The sequence below is a fragment of the Schistocerca serialis genome, chromosome 5 (genome assembly GCF_023864345.2).
Source record: "Schistocerca serialis cubense isolate TAMUIC-IGC-003099 chromosome 5, iqSchSeri2.2, whole genome shotgun sequence".
Classification (NCBI taxonomy): Eukaryota; Metazoa; Arthropoda; class Insecta; order Orthoptera; family Acrididae; genus Schistocerca; species Schistocerca serialis.
The window spans coordinates 508,595,008-508,618,357 of NC_064642.1; the positions used below are offsets into that span (position 1 = coordinate 508,595,008).

The following is a 23,350-nucleotide window of genomic DNA, read 5'->3' on the forward strand; positions in this document are numbered from 1 at the left end:
TCCAGTTACCAGTATTGAATTACCAGTAGCGAATTACCAATGTACGTGAGTATATTAAAAAATTTGTAGAAGAGAGAAAATGACCCTACGGTCCACGATCATAATAGAGAGATTTATTATGGTCTTGACTGGCCTTTCTGGCAGCAGATTACTGAAATAATTTGTCATCTTATAATCACTTTCTTAAAAATTTTTCATCACCTTTTAGTCATCTTTCTCAAACATTTTGTAACCTTACTCATTTTTTGAAATGCCACAGTGATGATTCAACCTAATATTCCTGCATTCAGAAACAACGTAATAGTGGTTTGTGTAAAACAACATGAGAACCTCTGACATTGATGTTAATTATTCACCTTCAAACCATGAACTAATTATTCTGGGTAACATCTGACATCAAAATAAAGTATTCAATGCTGTGTAAAATGAATTGGTTGAAATTTACTGTTTCCTATTACCTACAAGACTCAATGAAATTTTGAATTACACAAAATGTTTCTGGCTACAAATTTATAACAGTAGTATCTCAAATTATTCAGTGAATGCGAATTTCATGACATCATGCAATGTATATAATTGTATTACTGAACGGTGACATATGAAACTTTGTGCCAGACCAGGACTTGAACCTAGATTTCCACTTATTGCAAGTGGTCACCCTAACTATTTCAGATATTTGTGCATACACTCAGGCCCAATCTTGCCCACATCCTTACATCATAGTCTTTTGTATGTCTCCCTTTAAACTTGCAACTGTACTTGATTCTCATGTAGCTGATACATTACGTATATTTTGATTATCTGCAGCTGTATGAACTATTATACAAAATTATTCACTGAATGTAAATTTCATGATATCAGCTGGAGTGGGTACAGATGTATTACTCAGTTGTGACATATGAAAACTGCGAAACATGAAAACTGGGAAACCCAGGTACATGTCCTGATCCGGCACAAATTATCGTATGCACAATTAAGTAATGCATCTATGCCCATTGCAGCTGAATCATAAAATTCACAGTCAGTGATTAATTTGGTATAATATTTCATATAATTGCTGATTATCGAATCATATGCAATTTATAGTAAACCAAGAGGCCATACAGTGGCAGAAGTGGTCTCAATTATTTGCAGTAATGCCATTTTTCCTGAACAGGGATCAAGTAATGTTTGGAGTTTAGAGGGAGATGTACATAAGATTGTGATATAAGAATGTGAACAGTGACATATGGAAGTTTGGATCGGTCAGGGGAGGATGGTCTTATCTGCCACTGAGAGCATTACTTAGGCTGCACTTCTTGAAAGATTTAACAATAATGTCTTCACTGACTCCAGATGAAACTATTTTATCCCCTGACACACCTGTTTGATTGTAGGTCATTTGAAAGCTCCCTTCGGCATGAGTTCATGTTGGGTTTCGTCCATCATCTGTTTGTTTCATTCCTCTCTCATATATTGGTTTATTTATGGAGACATCAAGTGGTTGCAGTTGTGAAGTAAGCTCTGTATTTACCTGTCTCAATTTCTCTTTCACTGAATTTTTCAAAATGATTACTAAACTGATCTGGTACATAAGAGAACTCTTCTTCAATAAAGCACCTTTCATTTCTCCCACACTCTGTTAATCCATAATTTTGTTATCAGCCTCATCTATCCAGCCCTTCTCATGTACATGAACAACAACACCTGGTGGTATTCCAGAAGATTTTGGTATCGCTTTTGCACTTGAAAATGGTCATTGGATTAACTTTAATACCATCAGTGCAAAATGATAGGACAACAGTGTAGTACATGTGTAGGTACATATAAGATTTATCTGTATAGATAAGCAAGATGTATTAATTCATACAGGCACCAGTTGAATGCACCAAAGATATATTAATTCATATTGTGACATGTTAGTGTATTCTGAGTGCATGACAGAGACATTAAAAATGATATACCTTCAGATCTTTTACAATACCTCTCTTGTTTTAATGCATGTAACATAGATCTTCTGTTCTTATCTGCCATGGTGTACACATGTATATTTGTTCTATATGTGTCTAACAAATAAAAAGTGGATAGCTCATGGAAGAAAAATCTTTTATTTCTGTGAGCTTCACGTACACCTGTTCCCCTCTATGGACATCATGACCATTGCAGCAAATCTTCGGATGCTCAAGAATAATCTTCAAGAAGAAGAACACTGCATCATCATCAGCATTATTGTACTAAGAGAGAGAAGAGGTAATTATCGTTAATAGGAAGTGAACTTTTGAAACTAATTATTTCTAGTTCATATTGCAGAAGATTGCAAGCAGTTCCTATTGTCATGTCCTGCATGGTGTTTGTGTAAAAGAAAACAACTTTACCACTCGACAGCTGCTGATTATGATGTACATCTACATCTACATTTATACTCCGTAAGCCACCCAACGGTGTGTGGCAGAGGGCACTTTACATGCCACTGTCATTACCTCCCTTATCTGTTCCAGTCGCGTATGGTTCGCGGGAAGAATGACTGTCTGAAAGCCTCCGTGCGCACTCAAATCTCTCTAATTTTACATTCGTGATCTCCTCGGGAGGTATAAGTAGGGGGAAGCGATATATTCGATACCTCATCCAGAAACGCACCCTCTCGAAACCTGGCGAGCAAGCTAGACCACGATGCAGAGCACCTCTCTTGCAGAGTCTGCCACTCGAGCCTGCTAAACATCTCCGTAACGCTATCACGGTTACCAAATAACCCTGTGACGAAACACGCCACTCTTCTTTGGATCTTCTCTATCTCCTCCGTCAACCCGATCTGGTACGGATCCCACACTGATGAGTAATACTCAAGTAGAGGTCGAACAAGTGTTTTGTAAGCCACCTCCTTTGTTGATGGACTACATTTTCTAAGGGCTCTCCCAATGAATCTCAACCTGGTACCCACCTTACCAACAATTAATCTTATATGATCATTCCACTTCAAATCGTTCCGCACGCATACTCCCAGATATTTTACAGAAATAACTGCTACCAGTGTCTGTTCCGCTATCATATAATCATACAATAAAGGACCCTTCTTTCTATGGGTTCGCAATACATTACATTTGTCTCTGTTAGGGGTCAGTTGCCTCTCCCTGCACCAAGTGCCTATCCACTGCAGATCTTCCTGCATTTCGCTACAATTTTCTAATGCTGCAACTTCTCTGTATACTACAGCATCATCTGTGAAAAGCCGCATGGAACTTCCAACACTATCTACTAGGTCATTTATATATATTGTGAAAAGCAATGGTCCCATAACACTCTCCTGTGGCATGCCAGAGGTTACTTTAACATCTGTAGACGTCTCTCCATTGATAACAACATGCTGTGTTCTGTTTGCTAAAAACTCTTCAATCCAGCTACACAGCTGGTCTGATATTCTGTAGGCTCTTACTTTGTTTATCAGGCTGCTCTGTTTCCAAGTTCTTCTGCATATGATGTTACTTTCAATTTATAGCCCACCTCATATGAATAATTTTTATTTTTTCCATTACGAAACTAGCTACTAACAAAAATATTGTACTGTTACTGATAACACAAACAACTTGCAATTCAAGTTCACTGGCACTGTAGACTGCAATGATGCATCTTAGGCTAGACAGTGCTCTGGGTTTGTGATAGTGGGGCTGGAAGGAGAGAGTGTTAGCAAGCTTGTGATACCAATGTCAGACCTCTTTCTTGCACCAAATTAATTTTATTTTTGTACATGCATTTTTTTCACATGCACTTGTTTTTATAGTTACTGTTTTAGCAACTTTCATGGCAACAGTTCCGTTACTTGGCACATCAAATATAAGACGATGTTCGTTCATATACGTTATACGGCTTAGTTCCGCACAGGTTTCATTTTGAAGTTGAATAATAAAGCAATAGAAAGATAATCTTACCTCTTCATATTCTTACGGCATTTTCTGAGATATTTTGGTTGTAGTTCGCATGCCAAGTCCATGACGCTTCATAAACCTGTAGCACCAACCATCTCCACTCTTAAAGTCTGCTAAGTTCCCCTGTAGCACTGACTTACAAGTGTATATTTGAATCATTTTTGTATTAATTCTGATGCCGTTTTGATGGTGTCATTGTATCCATTTCAATATGTTACCTTCTAGTTTAGGACATTTCGCACTCAATCCTCTATTTGCACATTTAGCCCTCCTCATTTGTTTTCAATCCTTCTTTACTAGCGTACCAATCACAAATTGTTTCTTCTGTTGGTGAAGGGCCAAAATGCCACTCAGCTGCTCTGTTTCCAAGTTCTTCTGCATATGATGTTACTTTCAATTTATAGCCCGCCTCAAATGAATAATTTTTATTTTTTCCATTACAAAACTAGCTACTAACAAAAATATTGTACTGTTACTGATAACACAAACAACTTGCAATTCAAGTTCACTGGCACTGTAGACTGCAATGATGCATCTTAGGCTAGACAGTGCTCTGGGTTTGTGATAGTGGGGCTGGAGGGAGAGAGTGTTAGCTAGCTTGTGAATCCCCACAACTCATGTTCGTCCCATTGGTGCACTGCTGCTGCTTGTTGAATGCATTATTGCCAGATAGAGACAGGTTTCCTGCAGCATCAAAAATATGGCCATTTTTGAGACTTGTGGGAATTTTAAGTCATCACTGGACATTTTGATATTAATTTCAAGCACAAGACACATCTGAAACTTGGGAGGTGATTTTTCAAAGAAAAAAGTATGTCTTATAGTCCGTAAAATATGGTATTACAAAATAAGTGGCAGAAAATGGTACTAGTTCACTTTCAAGTTGAATCAACAATAGGGAAAGATACACTTACTACATTGATCCATAACAAGCTGACGGCCAACTCCATTCAGATCACAGATGATGTAAGCATGTCAAAAACGATAACACGAACCAATGGCATATTGCACGGGGACCCATTAAGCCCTTCAATTTGCAATATTGCCACATACGCTGTTGGACACATAATAAGAAATGGAGGACGTCAAAATCTACGTAAATGCGGACGACATGGTCATTGGATCAAACTCCAGACTCAAACTGAAAAGAGCAACCATTCAACTCGAGAAGTGGGCACAGGTGAACAAAATGGAAATTAACACGGGAAAAACCATAAAGATAACATTACACAGCAAAGGTCGAGAAGCTGTGGAGGACAGAATATATCTTGGGACGGAACCTCTTATGATAGTCAATAGCTTCAAATATCTGGGACTGGTTCTGAAAACCTGCCAGATCATTCTGAATACATGTAAAATCTTGAGCAGCAGCTGCCACAAAAGCCATGTTTCACATCAAGGCAATATCCAGACTGTCACTGAAAACAGCCATGGCCTTGTTCACCGCAAAAATATTTCCCATCAGAACCTATCGAATAGATCTCATTTGGGAAAAGTTTAGTTTAAAAGACCTAAGGACTCTGGAAGCAGTTAAATCACACTTCTTGAAAGCCACCCTAGGTGTTTCAAAACATACAAAGTCGAGGCTAGTATACGAACTTGCCAGGGAACCCTCGTTCATAGAGGAATTGTGTATGAGGCACCCATCCACCGACAACTCGAATAAACCCCTCATGAAAGAGAGAAGAAGAAAAGGGAATAGCAGTGCATGGATACCACCACGAAATATGCAAGAACAAGAGTTTCCACGACCCTGGCAGCAAATGTGTGTGCGTGAATTGTGCGACCAACTCCGTGACAGCTGTAAAATATGAGTAAAATCACTGATAGAACTCTTTAAATAATAAACAAAGTGAACATTTAGATGTGGCGAACAAGATGTGATACCACAAATCTATGCAATTTATGTAACTTATGCACAACTTGTGCACATTTATTCTGATAATAAAATACTTTACAGGAAGGCAGGAATATTTAACTTACAAATGGTGTAGGTCATTTTCTTCATGTGTACTGATTAGCTCACCAAGTTTTTGTATATAGTGAACTGTTGTGGTAACGTTAGTTAACTATAACTTTTACTAAACATTATTCTAATGAAAATTAATTACACAAATGGAATTGGAACACTTGAAATAAGTACCTGTACCACAGATACCAATAACATAGTGTTGAAGAAAGAACTTGAGATTCTCAAGTAGATGCTACATATCACGTATTGAAAATAAGACGAAATTTAGTGAAAATTTTTTTTTGGTGTTTTTGGGAGTAGAAAAAGATAAAAGATGGAAAGGATCCATTTGCTTTGTCACAGTGTTGTCAACCAATTTTCTGTTGATCTGCCAGACATATAACCCACTGCTGGAAATACCACCAATGGAAGCATCTACCTAATTTAGTCCAAAGACATCTGATACCAATTCCTCCTGCAGTTTCTCCAGTTCACCAGATTGGAACTGACCTCTTGGCGGGAGTTCCAAAGTAAAAAAAAAAGGTAGTAAATGGATTGTAGTGTGCACTGACCAACCCAGCTGCTATACTGTCATGAAGGCTGTTCTGATTCTGATACATGTTTCTTCTGCAAGACATAATTTTGAAGCGTGAATGGAGCATCATAATGCATGATTATAGGACATTGTCCAGGACTAGTGTCAGAAGTAAATTTACACTGCAAAGTTGTCCACTGATTCACAGTTCCTGCTACCTGTATATTAATGGTCTGATAAAATATGTTTATAATATATTTGTAGATTTGCTCTTGACATACAGTGGCATCAAACAAAAAGATTGGGCTGCAGCAGTGCCTGTCATGATATTTGCATACAAAAAAGCAAAATACAACACTAACACTTTAATGCAGTTTTTCCTGATCCATGGTTGAGAAGCTGAAAGAGAAGTGGATACTGTGTTACCTTTTCATCTTGACAATGCTTGAGACAATTACATCAAATAGCTCATCACCAGAAGTGATGAAGCAAGACAGTTGGTAAGCGCATGCATGCGCACACACACACACACACACACACACACACACACACACACACACACACACACACAGAGAGAGAGAGAGAGAGAGAGAGAGAGAGAGAGAGAGATTGGATGCTTAGAATAACAACCATGAATGTAGTATCTCCAGACATTGATGTGTAAGCTACAACCCTGATGACCCAGTATAGATTCTTACACTTGTACAGAAAAGTGGCTATCATAAAAATTACTGAAGTTCCACTGTGCCTGTACTGAGTCTTACATGACTTTTCAGACAATGAAATAAGAATTACAGAGATGTTTACCATCTCCACACCATAAAACCCTGTTCTAATCTTGGCCAGACATTAAGAACAGTGGTTCCACCACAAGGAACATGAAGACCTGCCCAATGATCATTATTCCTTGATGTGAGTAATTTGAACAGTGGGGTGACCATGAGGATGTGGCTACACAACTAAAAATTCTGGGTCAACCAGTCCTGCCAAATAAAGAACCACTAACTAGATACAGATGATACAGATACGGGAAACCATAATCCATACAGGAACAACGTGTTACTCTTTTTGGGAGGTAGTAGCAGTTATAGCACATGCTGTGTGTTTTTTCTCTGTGGTGTAGCAGCTATAGTCAAATTTAATTCACCTTCTGCTGTTGTTTATCACATAACATTCATAGTTTATAGGAGTTATTTATTTATGTAATATTTTAATTCGCCAGTACATTGGATGTCATTCAAATAGAAGCAATCTCTACCAAGGTAGGCAGTTCAAACGAATCTGCACATCTGACTGTGCTCTAAATTCATGCCTTCAGTGCAAAGCATTGGTTCTTGTTGACGACCTTACTCTCCTAACACATACTTGACTACAGATTCTACATGAAAGTAGGTCCAGTGTTTGTTAGATCTTTTTCAGTTAGTGTTCGGTATGTCACTGTGAGAGGGCAACTGCTTGTACTTTTTGCAGTGTGAGTGTTCATATCTCTGAATAACAAAGCTGCACAATTACCATTTCAGTGTACTGACCACTACAGGAAGGTCTTGGAGGAAATTTCTAAATTCATCTGGTAGGATTCTTCTATAGCTTCACTAAATGCCCCATTATATATAGCTTGCATTTCCTCATATTATCATATGGTAAAATAAATATGATGGATTGGCAACAACAATTTGCTAAGAGTGCTGTAGACAACATCAAAGTACTTCTAGAGCATTAATCAGTCTGGCACTTTTGACAAATTCTTATTTTTATATCTATTAATATTTTTATAGATGTTGTAATCTAAGGTCTCTTTGATTATGTAGTCATTATCATCAGCCATCATCATCTTGCAGAGTTTCCAGTCACTGGCTCAGTCTGTTTTAAACATAAGCCTCTCCATCAACTTCTGTCCTCCTGTCATCTCTTTGTCTCCACTTTGATGCAGTCTCATCCTTTCCTTTGCATGCAGCCCTTAACTCCTTTCAGCCACCAGTCTCTTGGTCTTGCTCTTAATCTTTTTCCCTTTTGTGTTGTGTATCTTCCTAGGTATCTCCCATTTGCTTAACATGTTAATACCACCTAAGCCTTGATTCGTGCTTCACGAATTCATGTTCCTTCTATTCCTTATGTTGTTCATCTTTTTCTATCCAGTACAATTCCTCAAGAATTTCATCTCAGTAGCTTGTATTCTGCTTCTCTCTTTTCCTTTCATTACCCAAGTCTCCAAGGCATATGTAAGGACTGAAACATACTATACCTGGTATATAAACCTTTTGATGTTTTGATGGAGATCCTTGCTCCGTATCAGGCTTTTATTCAAGAATACTTCTGTTTGTGTGCCCCTGCTCTTTTATTTCTCTGTCGTTTCTTTCATTCTCCTATATTAAGGTTCCCAGATACTCTCAGGTCTCCACCTCCAAACACTATTGCATTCACCTGTCCTTCATCAATTACTTGTGCTACTCCAGTCATTATCACATACATCATCACAATGAATAGCGATGGTCAAGGTGCATTTCTCACTTCAAGCCAGTCTTCTGTTCCAGTCAGTCTGATCTCTCTCATCCCACTTCCACAAAGATCACTCATCTATTGTACAGTTCTTTTATCCTCCTTATAACCTGCTTTTTTACTCTCTGCTCTCTAGGACTTCCATACCTTGTTTCTACATATTCTATCATAATAGTTTTTCATTGTCCTGAGAGGCCATGAGTAAATCTGTTCCATATTCATAGTGGTTTCCCTGTAACTGTCGTATAGTGAAAATTAGATTTACTGTGGACCTTCTTATCCTGAACCAGTGTCATTCTTCACTCTCCCTTACTTCTGTTTTTGTTCAAATGCATGTTTCCAAAACTTGCTTAGAAATCTTTGCACAGTTGCTCTTTAGAGTGATTCCCTGAGAGTTTTTCACTCTTATTTTTCTTACTTTTCTTGAAGATCTGGATTGTTATTCCCTTCTTCTAGTCTTCTGGCATTCTCCCTTACCACAAAATCATCATCTCTCAATAGAACCATTGTATCCCCATGTGTCCTGCTGCTCCCACCATCTGCACACTCAGCTCATCCAAATCTGATGCCTTCCTTCTATTCATCTTTCTCAGAGCATTTTCCACTTCTCTGTATGTTATATTTTTCTCTCTCTGCAGTTCCTATTCTTCTTCCTTTATTTCTTCTTCCTCCTCCTACAAGTCCCATTTGGGTTAAAGAGTACTTCAAAATACTCCCTCCACATAATTTTGTGTTCCTTCTTCTTTTCTACCTCTTGACCACTTTTATTCACCATTCAAACATAGTCCTTCATATCATTCCACCCTTTCCTTTTTACTATCCCATGTAGGACCTTTTCAAACCTTCACTATCCTCCTCACTATTCTAGTCCACTCTTCACTCCATCTTCTTCCCTCCTCTTCCACCAATCTGCTAACTTGGCTTTGTCATCTTTCATGTCCAGTAGTCTTCTCTTGTCTCTCTATTCTATTTTGGACCATACCCTAAAGCCTAAGTCTTCTTCTGCACTGTATAGTTCGTATCTTCATTCCACCATAATGTTTCCTTCAATCTGTTTTTGTTGTGTGTCCTTCCACGTACTACTTCTGCTACACTTACTGATGTCCTCTTAAATCTACCTCATTTCTCCTCCACCATATTTTGTTCATCAATTGAGGAATTTTTATTCACTTTTTTGAGATACTATAACTTGCTCTTTTCTTCTTTCATTTTCCATACTCTTACATGATCAGCCTGGTTTTCTGTCTGTTTCTTATCCATAGCACCTCTCAGGTTCATTATTAGCAGTCAGTGGTGCAGTCCAAGGCCTCTGATGGTGTTACCTTGATATCATTTTGTTACCATAGAGGATATTTGTATTTTCAACTACTGTTTTTATGTAGTATTGCATTTAATTATTATTCCATAAAACTATATTGAGGGGCTTGTAGCATCTGTAGGTGATTGTTCCTGTGAACCACTTTAACGAATTAAAATTAAAACATCCACAAGTTAATAATTTTTACTTTGTCTCTTACAAACAACAAATAAACTGTCAAAATCCTTCATAAAAGTTTTGAATTTACAGATGGCCATCTGTATAATGTAGCAATAACAAACAGTGCACTTTTCAGTACTAACTCACAAGCATATGCTTAAAGTTCTGATATGTATAAAGTTTAATTACTGCTGAACTTTTAAATTCATATGTATTTTTGTGGGAGTGTGCATCCTTTACTAATATTTCATCCACATGAAAAAGCAGCTAATTATAACCATGTTGTATTCTTTGTGTTTCAGCCTCTTTTTTTTTGTGCAGTTGCAATAGAAAGTATTTTACCTGTACAACTTGTAATTATAATCATTTACATGCCATACAGCTTTTATGTTTGTTGTTTTACAGGTTTCAGACTGACAGATTACATCAATAACTTCAGGTCATTCCTAAGATACAATTCATTTACTTTATTTCTTCCTCCCAAAATATTCAGATAAAGGAATCTGATTTCAAATTTCAATCTCTGTAAATATTCAGTATAACAACGGGCTTTATCTTCATTTGATGATGCCTCACATTATTCTCTATATTTTACTTACCACTATTTCTCACAAGGCAAAATTAATTTTTTACAGATCACTTTTTCCGTTCTATGAGTACAAACATATGTTAAGTGTTTTTTGCTGTAATTGGTTGTGTGTGATTATTTGACCCATTGTTTTATCTCTATTACCAATTTTTAAGTAATTTAGTGAATTAGTATTTTGTACTTAAAGGAAAAGCATCAGTCATGCAATTATTTGAAGACTGTATTGTAATGAAGTGAATGTATTTCCCTTGCAGCTACCTCTCTTTATTATTAACCTTCTCATTGATGAGCACACATTACTACTTGATCCTCCTGAGCGTGCCTATATTGAGTCTCTAAGTCAGTTGATGGACTTCTGGGAAGAAACAGTAATAAATATAAACACGTTTCTTCCAGATCCATATTTCAAACCGTTCACTGAGTAAGTTTTGAATTTGTTTATGCTATTCATTAGAAAATCTATTTGTTTCTGGGGATATAATCTGTTATAATCCAATAAAGTTTGTCAATCTGATGTCCTAACCATTTTCTTATGATTCTTCCTGCATTCTTTGTAATGTTATCTTTCTGCCTTTGACTCTTAAAAAAATCAGCTTTAAACATAATCATAGAGAACTAAGTCATATACAAAAGTAGCTTATTACAGTAAGTAAGTAATAACTGTTGAGGATAGCGTGTGATGTTGGAGGGACGAGAGTGGATATAATAACACTGGATATATCCAACAAAGTAATTCATTAAATGATAAATGACTATTTTCCTAACAGTGTACTCACAAACAAGGAAGACATATGTTTATTAAAATATAAATGTGGCGCTCTGCTGCATTCTTGTTTATCTGTGTTTGTCTTTACTGTCTGATATTTATTGTGTTTGCAAAACCTTCTGTCAGTACACAGAAGTTTCCTACATCATAAAATTTTTGCTATTATAGTGTCTTGACATTCGCCCATGACTTGGGTTTATTCATGTAGACATTTTTGTGTGTCGTATTACAGTGAAGAATGACAATAGTTTCGACAGAGATGAATAGTCACAAGAAAACCTTTATTTGGTTCACTTTACTGTTTTCAACAGTTCAGACTGTTATCTTCATAAGTGAAACAGGCTCAAATCATTGGTAAGCCAACATCAAAACAAGAATTGGATAGTGGTGTCCTACAAAGGACTGGCAAAAAGTGCAGCACCTGGGCTTAAGTGTTCTTTGTTTAGAAGGTGGTGCATTGTTGCTGTCTTCAATTCCCAACATTTTAGCGGCTTTCTGTCTAATTTGTTTAGGCAAGGAGTGAGTGGCTGTTCTCTTGCACATATGGGATTTACTAATGACCTTCTGACATCACATACAAACATTCTTCAGGAAATCCTCTCATTATTATTTGTGTATATGATGAAGGCGTTAATGCAAGCAACGTCAATCATTCAGAAAAACAGGGCAAGTGGCTAGCATCTAGTTTTTCTTGAAGTTGAATAAGTAGTGCACATTTCATCTATTGTGTCCACACCTGTTTTGGTCTTATTGTACATTATTATAATTTCTGGTTTCTTTTCTTCAGCAGTATTAGTGTCAGTGGCACTGTCATGATGCAAAGATGAAAGGAGAATACCGTTTTTGCACTTCTTTGGTACATATGAAACTATGGTGATATCCTTTCTGATTCCAAAAAGGCTGCTTCTGAGTTCAAGATCTCTTGTGCAAACAAAGTCTGGAGGGAACTCCCTCTATTTCTTTCTAAGAGTTCCTACTACTGTAAGTTTCTTTTTCAGGAGCTCTTCAGCTAGTGGTACGGAACAAAACCATTTGTCTAGTGTCACGTTGTGTCCTGTACCTTCAATAGGCAATACAAGCCTATTTACTACCTCCTTAGGCGAGTGTGACAGTGCAAAGGGACCCTCTTTTTCCAATCATAGATTTCCATCCCCAAAGTATACCATGTTCTTACGTCACATAAGATGAAAATTTTCCAACCATCCACTGTCGTATACTGAGACACAGTATAATTACTGACACAGTTTGACATGAATAATTCAAACACAACACTTCTCTGAATTCAGTTAGGTGATCAAGTTCTGTATGCTGTGGTCTGTCTTGAATATCATCGAATACCAAACAATGCAACAAGAAACGAAAGCACTGTAAACTCATTGTTGCATGAAATATTGCAATTCCAAAACCATTTGTGTCCCATAAGTCTTCCAGATTTTGGTATCCTGCGCCGTAATGCCCAGCCAATATCAAAAGACCCAGAAAAGATTTGATTTCTTCCTCATTTGTTGGTTTGGCATCACAGTCTCTTGTAAAATTTGATGCAATGTGTTGTATGTAAATATTTGTGCACTATGTAATCATTCTAATTATTATGTCGTTTATAAATATTGAAAAACAATCCATAGCAGTTTTCGCAGATTTTGTGATAGCTTACACACCAGGGAGATGAATAATGAGGCCTACACTTCTAGTTCTTATGTTGCGACTAGGACAACTTTCCATATGCTTGCTTTCATTATCTGCTGCACGTACTTGTGGTTCCAGTTCCAGGTTGTCTTCATCCTCTGTTCTTGTGTCACTGTGATGAGAGAGAACTTCACAACTGTCTGTTTCCTCCTCTTCCTCTTCTCCTCCTTTTTAAAAGTTTCATCTAACACCTCTTCCAGAAGCTTCCACACTCTTTCTTGTTCTATTTTGTCACAATCCATAGCTGTTTTAACTGCACAGAGTGAGAAAATACAAGCAGCTGCTACAGAACACAACTGTGTGCTTTCTCGCAGCACTGCAACATAAAGAGTCGCGCGGGGTGCCGACAACACCCCAAGGCACGTTGTTGCGTGTTTTCTTGGAACATGCACTTCCATTGTAGATTATGTTGTTACTCAAAGCTTTCATATTATGTCCTAGAAAGGTACCAAAGAACATGACGTTATATTCCTATCCAGTACCGGTATGTAACAATCCATCGATAAGAATAACTGGTATGTTCTGAACACCCCGCATGACTGCTTAAGGGTTAAACTTGACAATTATTGCATTGGATCCACTGGAATATTTTTGAATGCTGTAGCCTGAACTTGGCTCCAAGTGATTTCTGCCTATTTCTGTACATGAAAAAAGGGCTTAGCCCCTAAAGCTTTGACTCTGCTGCAGAGCTCGAAGATGTTGTCATGATCTGAGAGCGATGGGAAAAACCCACTGGCTAAAATGGAAATTGGTATTTATGTTCTGAATGACTGGTATTTTTTGCTATTTTTAAGGTCTCACTTATAACAGGGTTTTTCATTCTTTGCTAACAACTGGGTAAAAAAAGGCAAATAAATTTACTCTAACTGCAGTGCTAAAATTATTGCTTTTTAAATGAAACTTTTTTTTAAAAAAAAAAAATGAGTGATGTTATTCATACAGAATTCATTGCTTTGAAATATTGGATTATTATAGAAATGGTGAAAACCAAACAGTACTATTTTAATAATATAGTTAGAACTAGCATGAAACACAAGACTTAAGAATCGACACAGCATTGTAGAGACAATAATGTGCTTGTTCCCATGTGACATGGTATATTACACAGTACATATATACATGCAGTATGCAAGATTTGTCCCACTTGGTGTGTATGGTAGAGTCTTACTGTCATCCCTGAATATTGATTGTATCGCAGAATCGTACAGATTTTATATGTGAACTTTATTTACCAGTGATATAGATTGACAGTGAGTTCTGAAATCTATCATGAGACATCAGTAAAACAAAGATGAACCAGTTGTAATATGTGCTATGGTCTCTTGACTAACAGTGTCTTTTATTCAAGTAACAGTGCTAGCACAGTCCACCTTTTAAACTTGAGAATTATTGCGTCTGATGCATCAGAATATTTTTGAATGTTGTAGTCCGAACTTGGCTTCAAGTGATTTCTTCCTATTTCTGTACATGAAAAACGCACTTAGCCCATAAAGCTTTGACCCTCCTGTAGAGCCCCAAGATGTTGTCATGATCTGAGAGGGACAGGAAAAACCCACTGTCTTAAATGGAAATTGGCATTTAAATTATGAATGACTGGTATTTTTTGCTATATTTAAGGCCTCACTTATAACAGGGGTTGTTATTCTTTGCTGACAACTGGGCAAAGAAGGGCAAATAAATTTGCCCTAACTGCAGTGCTAAAAATTTTTGCTTTTTAAATAAAACTTTTTTTTAAAAAAATGAGTGATGATTATTGATACAGTATTCATTGCTTTGAAATATTGTGTTATATCAGAAATTGGGAAAAACAGTGAGTACTATTTTAATAACAACAACTACAGTTAGAAATAGCAGAAAACACATGACTTAAGAATTGATACAGCATTGTAGAGACAATAACGTGCCTTTCATGCCGTTATGTAGTGCACTATTCTGTGTTCAAAATTACTTTAACAAAAAGTTTATACTGGTAACTTTTTTTTTCAAAGTTCTGATTCAAAATAGCTAATTGTACAGTAATATTTCCATATATGAGAAATTAAGTCATATTTTTAAAATGTATGTTACAGGCCCATGATATGTGGAAAAGCAGAAGGAAGACTCTGTGGTACAGGACCTGAAATTGATGTCATCCTGAAAGAAGACAAACATCGTCTTGATATTCGCACAAATATTATATTAAGCATTCATAACAATTTTGAAGCAATTAATAAATATATTCAGAGATTTCAGTTTATTAGAGAATTTCACACTGTTAACACAGCAACTGACATGGAATCTATAACTAATGAAACAGGTTATTGCTGCACGTTACTTGAATATAGACAGATTATTACTTGCTGTCACTTAAATAGAGAAATTTCTTATTTCACTTTAATTTTATTAGTTACTAAATGAAATGTGTCCAGTTTTCTCAAGAGATTTATACACAGTTTATGATATTCTTCCCTTCTTTTTATTCTGTTTGTTCACTAGAGTTATATTGGTTAATTATTTCTGGATGCCTATACATATATCATATAGGCCTCTGAATTATTGAACACAGCAATTATAAATTGAGTTACATCCTTTGTGGTATCTGCATACATTTTGTACAATATATGGAGTTGGCATTTCATTCTGTTCTGTAATAATGAACTACTGTATGTGTAAGGACATCACTGCAGAAGTTCATTTGGCTTTCAGAAACTCAGTATAACTAAGCAACTCCAATGAGAACATTAATTTCCTTCTAAGATGTATCATCGACTGCACCTCTGGCATCATCAATGGCTGCTTACAAGCAGTGAACTAGATTTCTGGCAGCAGCTCTAAAAAGTAGGAGGGCCATTCAGTACTTAAAGAGACAAATTGGTCTGCAGAAAAAAGCATTTATTTTTACAAAACAATAGTTTTTCTACTTTTCAACATTTGAACATTTATGCAATTGTTCCAACGGGCTACAAACTTTTTTATTCCATCTGCAAAGAACTCTTTATCTTGATGTTTGAACCTATTTCCCACAAACTTTTTCACATTCTCATTGTCCTGGAACCTCTTCCCACATAATGCCTTCTTCAGTGCACCAGGTGCTAAATCAGGACTGTAAGGGGGATGAGGCAGTACTTCTCAGCCCATTTTGTTTATTGTTTCACGGGTTAGTTGAGCAGTATGAGGATGTGCATTGTCTTGCTGGAGAATCACATTTCTCCTCTGAGATCCACGATGTGTCTCTCCCATGGCTGGCTTGACCTTGTTTAAAAGCCAATCCAATCCGAGTAATATTGGCTGTGCATTGTATGCACCTCTTCAAGATAATTACATGAAACTGGATCTTCAGCACCCCAGAACACTGTCAACACGACTTTTCCTGTTGATGCTTCAGTTTTGAATTTTTTCTTGACAGGTAGGTTGGTGAGCTTCCACTCCATGCTTTATCTTTTTGATTCTGGCTCATAATCGTGAACCCAAGTTTTCATCACAAGTCAAAATTTTGTTGAGGAAGTGCTCACCTTCTCTTTCATAATGTTCCTTTAGCTCTGTGCATGCTCTCAACCTTGTTTCCTTGCGTAGCTGCATCAATTCCTTTGGGACCCACCTCGCTAATGTTTTGCAGTACTTCAGCTTGTCACAGATGATGTTATGAGCTGTACCAGTACTAACTTGGACCTTATCAACTATCATTTCCACAGTTACACGGTGGTCAGCACGAATAATGTCATGAATTCTACTTTCAAGTGAGGGAGTTGAAACTGCAACTGGTCAGCCAGAAGGGCGTTCATCAGTCACTGAGTCATGACCAGTTTTGAGCTGCTCTACCAACTTGTAAAAATTTGCACAATTCATACAACCTTCACCACAAACTTTAGACATTCTACAGTATATATTCATTGGTTTCTCGCCTTCACCAAGTAAAAAATGAATAATAGGATATTGTCCAACTAAGCAAAACAATGTTGATGCATCAGCTGATCAGGGCTCATCACAGTGATGCCAGCTTAAAGCCATAAAAGTCCCAAACTTGCCCTACTAACAGTTCTTTCCCCAGACCAATTTGTCTCTTTAATTATTGAATGACCCTCATATATTCAGAAAACTGAAGTTGATTTTGGTTGCTGAAGTATACCTATTTTGCTGTGAAGTGTATAATTTACTCACCTGGTCATCTGAATGACAGTTCTTTATTCCACTTGTTGTATATGACAGTTTTTTATTCCACTTATTGTACACTCAGTAGAAGACTTTGCCCTTTTTGTGAAACTTTGTTGTGAAACTGTCTCTGAAGCATGAATGGACTATTTAGTTATGCTAAATTTCATTTTTTGATACAACCACTGAAATTATGAGGAGAATAGCTGGCATCAGTTCTGAAATGATGACTTGAGGCAATCCTCAGAGGCAATAAACAGAATTGAGTTTTTTGGTAGCACTAGTCTGGTTGTAGAAGTCATGGTGTGGCAAAAGGATATTTACTGTGAGCGTCGACAATGATGAGCCATTGTGTGTTTCAAAAGGGGCCAGTCCATGCTATGTGAATGCATTGCCAAGAGTGCCAGGTCATGTCCCATTGAAAAATTCTTGACACAGCACTGCCCAGTTTCCCATGCAAAACATGGCTATGCAAAGTCATCACTTTGATTTGTTTGTCCATCTCTTGCCACTTGCAATATTTTGCTGTAATGCTGTGGGATTTGCTATCTAGTTTGTTCATTTTACATCTGTAACGAAATTATATAGTTTTTGATAGTAAAGCTGTTATGTTGTACAATGTATATTACTGGCAATTAAAATTACTACACCAAGGAGAAATTCAGATGATAAACTGGTATTCATTGGACAAATATATTAAACTAGAACTGACATGTGATTACATTTTCATGCAGTTTGGGTGCAGGGATCCTGAGAAATCAGTGCCCAGAACAACCACCTCTGGCCGTAATAACGGCCTTGATATGCCTGGGCATTGAGTCAAACAGAGCTTGGATGGCATGTTCAGGTACAGCTGCCCATGCAGCTTCAACAAGATACCACAGTTCATCAAGAGTAGTGACTGGCGTATTGTGACGAGCCAGTTGCTCGGACACCATTGACCAGACGTTTTTAATTGGTGAGAGATCTGGAGAATGTGCTGGCCAGGGCAGCAGTCGAACATTTTCTGTATCCAGAAAGGCCCGTACAGGACTTACAACATGTGGTCGTGTATTATCCTGCTGAAATGTAGGGTTTTGCAGTGATTGAATGAAGGGTAGAGCCATGGGTCGTAACACATCTGAAATGTAACGTCTACGTGAACAAGAGGTGACCAAGACGTGCAACCAATGGCACCCCATACCATCACGCCGGGTGATACACCAGTATGGCGATGACAAATACACGCTCCCAATGTGCATTCACCGCACTCTCACCAAACATGGATGCGATCATCATGACGCTGTAAACAGAACCTGGATTCATCCGAAAAAATGACGTTTGGCATTCGTGCACCCAGGTTCGTCGTTGAGTACACCATCGTGGGCACTCCTGTCTGTGGTGCAGCATCACAGGTAGCAGCCAAGGTCTCCGAGCCGATAGTCCATGCTGCTGCAAATGTCATCAAACTGTTCGTGCAGATGGTTGTTGTCTTGCAAACGTCCCCATCTGTTGACTCAGGGATCAAGACGTGGCTGCACGATCCGTTACAGCCATGCGGATAAGATGCCTGTAATCTCGACTGCTAGTGATATGAGGTCGTTGGGATCCAGCACGGTGTTCTGTATTACCCTCCTGAACCCACCGATTCCATATTCTGCTCACAGTCGTTGGATCTCGACCAACGCGAGCGGCAGTGTCGCGATACGATAAACTGCAACTGCAATTGGCTACAATCCAACCTTTATCAAAGTCGGAAACGTGATGGTACAAATTTCTCCTCCTTACACTAGGCATCACAACAATGTTTCACCAGGCAACGCCGGTCAACTGCTGTTTGTGTATGAGAAATCGGTTGGAAACTTTCCTCATGTCAGCACGTTGTAGGTGTCGCCACCGGTGCCAACCTTGTGTGAATGCTATGAAAAGCTAATCATTTGCATATCACAGCATCTTCCTCCCGTCACTTAAATTTTGCATCTGTAGCTCATCATCTTTGTGGTGTAGCAATTTTAATGGCCAGTAGTGTATCAGTGAACCAATGGATCTGAGATTGAAGTGTTGATATGAGGCCAAACAATCCAAATGTAGTTTCTTTAGCAAACATAGTGAATTATAATTTCTGTTGCTGGTGCATTTCACTGGTGGGAAAAGTTTCCACAGCTTCTTATTCAGACTGATCTAATTGAACACAATTATCTATATTGATAATTAGAAAAAAATGAAGACCAACATTGTAGTTTTTGTATTGTTCAATCTTGTACATATTTTGCTGGATGCAAATGTGTCAATTTTTTGTGATTAGTGACAATAAAAATAATATTCTGCCATGCAGATATGTGTGAAACTTGTAACTTCTTTTTCTGACTGTAATTTACTTGAGCCTTGCTTAAAATTTTTAACACAAATGCTATGTGGCTCTCCGTTGTTGCCCATCTTGTGGGCTAAAATTGTGCTGATGCCATATAAAGAAGTGCTAACTTCAAGTGCTATTCATTTGCTTATATCAAAGTTCATAAGATGAGTCTGACTAAGCTAGCATACTATAATTTCTGAAATGATTGTTTGCATTATGGCACCATTTGAAAGGAATATTTTTATGACCAAGGTGATGCATTGCTGCTGCAATTTGGCCTTTGTTTAGAATAAATCTTACACAGTAAATTAAAAATGGATTGTAATTACTGATTGCTGTTAGGAGAATGTAATTTTCAAATGGTTACCAAATGTTTGGTTATGGGATATATGCACTGAGCATCAGTGACATATTCCAAATATTAAGTTTCCGTATTAAAGAAAGGACATTTTGCAAGATTGAATTTCATTCCTGACTCTATTAAGACTTAAAAAAGGTATTCCAAATTGCTGAAATGTTCTTCCAGTGTCTTTCTGGATACTGTTATGTTGTCCAAATAATTAGAACACCACTGGACATTTGTTGACACTTATTGTGAAACGATGGTGGCAAAAAGAAGTAGCTGTAGGGCTTCTGAAGGGGAGGCACTGCTACAACTTATAAAAGCCTGCATTTGTGCTGAATACCACGAATTTCTTTGTTTCATTGCCAAGATGAAGTTGTAGGTAAGAATGTACTAAATTGTTTTTGAGAAATAACCTTCCTCTTCCTAATATATCTATTAATTCCTTGGTATGTGGTAGTGGGAAGGAACCTGTTACAGTTTGAGCATATACCACAGCTTTGAAATCTGCAAGAGTCTTCTTTTCCTGTTTGCTTTTCCCAGTGATCATCAGAGAAGATGTTCATTGACTTGCTGAAGATAGGGGACAAGGAGCATTACATCAGTAGTGCATGAATAAGTTGAGAATTTGGGTCTGATGGAAGGCATCCTAGGGCTGTCCATACAGTTGCTACAACCACTGTGCTGGAGTGGCACAGTGGTCAGTGCATCTAGCAGGAGACCTGGGTTCAAATCCCGCTCTGGCACAAAGAACTTTCCCATTGATTTAAATCAATGCCCACTGGCAGCTATTCTCATTAATTCCTGCATGTCTTGATTCACAGTGACTGCAGGATCAAAATGGTATGTGTTCTTTCAGATATGTCCAACAGAACACATTCGGGAGGACGACGGTTCAATCCCGCGTCTGGCCATCCTGATTTAGGTTTTCCGTGATGTCCCTAAATCACTCCCGGCAAATGCCAGGATGGTTCCTCTGAAAGGGCATGGCCGACTTCCTTCCCCATCCTTCCCTAATCCGATGAGACCGATGACCTTGCTGTCTGGTCTCCTTTCCCAAACAACCCAACCCAACCAACCCAACAGAACAGACACCACATGTATAATTAAGGAGAGAACAAGCAATTGATCACTTCATTGCGGATTGATGGGAGACATGCTAGGGCAGTCCATGTAGCTGCAATGACCATTGTGTGTGTTCGGCAGAGTGGTCAGCATATCTGCCCAGTAAGCAGGAGACCTGGGTTCGAATCGTAATCTGGCACAAATTTTCAACTTTCCTCACAGATTTAAATCAATGCCCACTGCCAGCTAATGTCATTAATCCCTATATGACTCCTGTTTGTTTAAGTTGTGGCTAATTCACCATGAATAGCATGCAGTATAGGATGTGATCTGTGCAACTTAAGTTTGGCATTCTCTTTAAGTTTAATTTGTGCTTTCAAGTGATTAGCACAACCCAGTGCACCAGTAAACAACTGCTGATATTTGCCACATAATTGTTGAATGCACTTGTGTCAAACATGAGTACTTACTGCATGTACATTACCTTTAATTCTCAGACTGAACTTAAGTTAGTCTCACTGTGTTGGTCATGTTTTTGTATTTTGCTTGAGTGCGCATGTCCCTTGAGCAGAAATTCTTTCCCCATCATAAGTTGTGAGATACAGTTTTGATTGCTGAAGTTTTGGGTGTCCTAATTTTTTGTATGTTTACTGATCAGTAAAGTAACTGAAGTACTAGTAACTGGGTGCAGTCTTACATTTTAATTGATATTTTTTTTTAAAGTAATGATAAATATGTGGTGGTTTCTTTGAATCTGAGTGTCGGTACTCTTTCCTGAAAGACGATTATGCTTTGAATCACGGTTGAGTGCATTATGTGATTTAGCCTCTCTGGGGAGAATTGACTTTCCAAATTTCAATATTGTGCATCACAGATTTCTATTCCGTTTAGACTGAATTCAGGAAGGATGACTGCCTTTGAATTCTGATTGTGATATCTTGTTTATTTTCATTTTCTGAAAGTGAATCTTATGTGGAACTAAAACCACTTTAGGGTTCTTCTATAAGCACACTTGCTGATTGTGTCCGTTTTTGTGATGAAGTCAGCATTCTGCTTTGTAGAAAAAGCAATATTTTCAGCTATTCATTATCAACCACTTAGCGCATGACTTCAGCATGCTAGGGCTGTCGTGCCATCTCAGTTGTGCTCTGAATTGTTTATGCTAATGACAGTGAGTGACATGAACTGTTCGTGACTTGAATTTCCATTTAGAATACTTAGCTACAACTTTGATTAGGGAAAATCTAACTCCACAAAGTCACATAGAAATTTTCACAGCCAAAGACTATGGTGCTTTAAGATATCTACCCTCATTCTATTGCCTGTTATACACTGTGTGATCAAAAGTGCCCAGACCCCTACTACTGGACATTAATACATGGTGTGTCCACTATTCATCTTTATGAGAGCTTTTACTCTACTGGAGTCACTGTCAGTGAGGTTTCTGAATGTATTTTGAGAAACTATAACCTATTCTTCCTCAAGAGCCAAAAACCAGAGAAGGAAGCAATGTTGTATGCTTTAGTCTGGAGAAAGGTGATGTCATCACTCATCCCAAACGTGTTCCACTGGCTTCATGTTGGGAATCTGGGCAGACCAGTCCATTTCAATTGTCATGCTGGTACAATCATCACCCTGGGAGCGGGGGATTAAATAAACAGACTGGTCATTACTTTTTGTTATGTCATTAATAAAAAGACTCTTACATTGTCTGTGTATTCTTTACACCTACCTCTGCCTTTTCCAGGAGCCTGAAACCTACGAGGGCCGTTCAGAAAGTAACCTCCGGTTGATTTAAAAAAATACACCAAGTTAAATAAAAATATTTTAATATTTACATCTTACAACTACATCTTTGCACTATTTTTCTACATAGTCTCCATAGCGATTGAGGCACTTATCGTATCTCTTCTCACCTGCTTGTGCCTGGAGCCAGCCTGTGACCGCATCTTTGAGCTCTTCGTCGTCATCAAACCGCTGTGACCCGAGCCATTTCTTCAAATGCATGCAGAGGTGATAATCACTTGGCGCCAGGTCTGGGCTGTAAGGTGGATGGTTGATAACGTCCTACTTGAAGGAC

General features: G+C 37.9%; 1 protein-coding gene across 1 annotated transcript in view; it reads left to right on the forward strand.

The window, feature by feature from the left end:
- LOC126482033 (dynein axonemal heavy chain 6-like) overlaps positions 1-23,350 on the forward strand; it is a 1,073,010-nt gene that overhangs the window by 81,246 nt on the left and 968,414 nt on the right. The window contains exons 26-40 of the mRNA XM_050106005.1: positions 2,061-2,229; positions 2,278-2,378; positions 4,752-5,079; positions 5,523-5,702; positions 6,054-6,096; positions 8,777-8,880; positions 10,449-10,493; positions 10,680-10,747; positions 10,896-10,973; positions 11,202-11,368; positions 12,226-12,379; positions 13,000-13,162; positions 13,405-13,513; positions 15,469-15,695; positions 22,483-22,604. Coding sequence (XP_049961962.1) covers positions 2,061-2,229; positions 2,278-2,378; positions 4,752-5,079; positions 5,523-5,702; positions 6,054-6,096; positions 8,777-8,880; positions 10,449-10,493; positions 10,680-10,747; positions 10,896-10,973; positions 11,202-11,368; positions 12,226-12,379; positions 13,000-13,162; positions 13,405-13,513; positions 15,469-15,695; positions 22,483-22,604 — 2,058 coding nt within the window. The remainder of the gene's footprint in view (positions 1-2,060; positions 2,230-2,277; positions 2,379-4,751; positions 5,080-5,522; positions 5,703-6,053; positions 6,097-8,776; positions 8,881-10,448; positions 10,494-10,679; positions 10,748-10,895; positions 10,974-11,201; positions 11,369-12,225; positions 12,380-12,999; positions 13,163-13,404; positions 13,514-15,468; positions 15,696-22,482; positions 22,605-23,350) is intronic.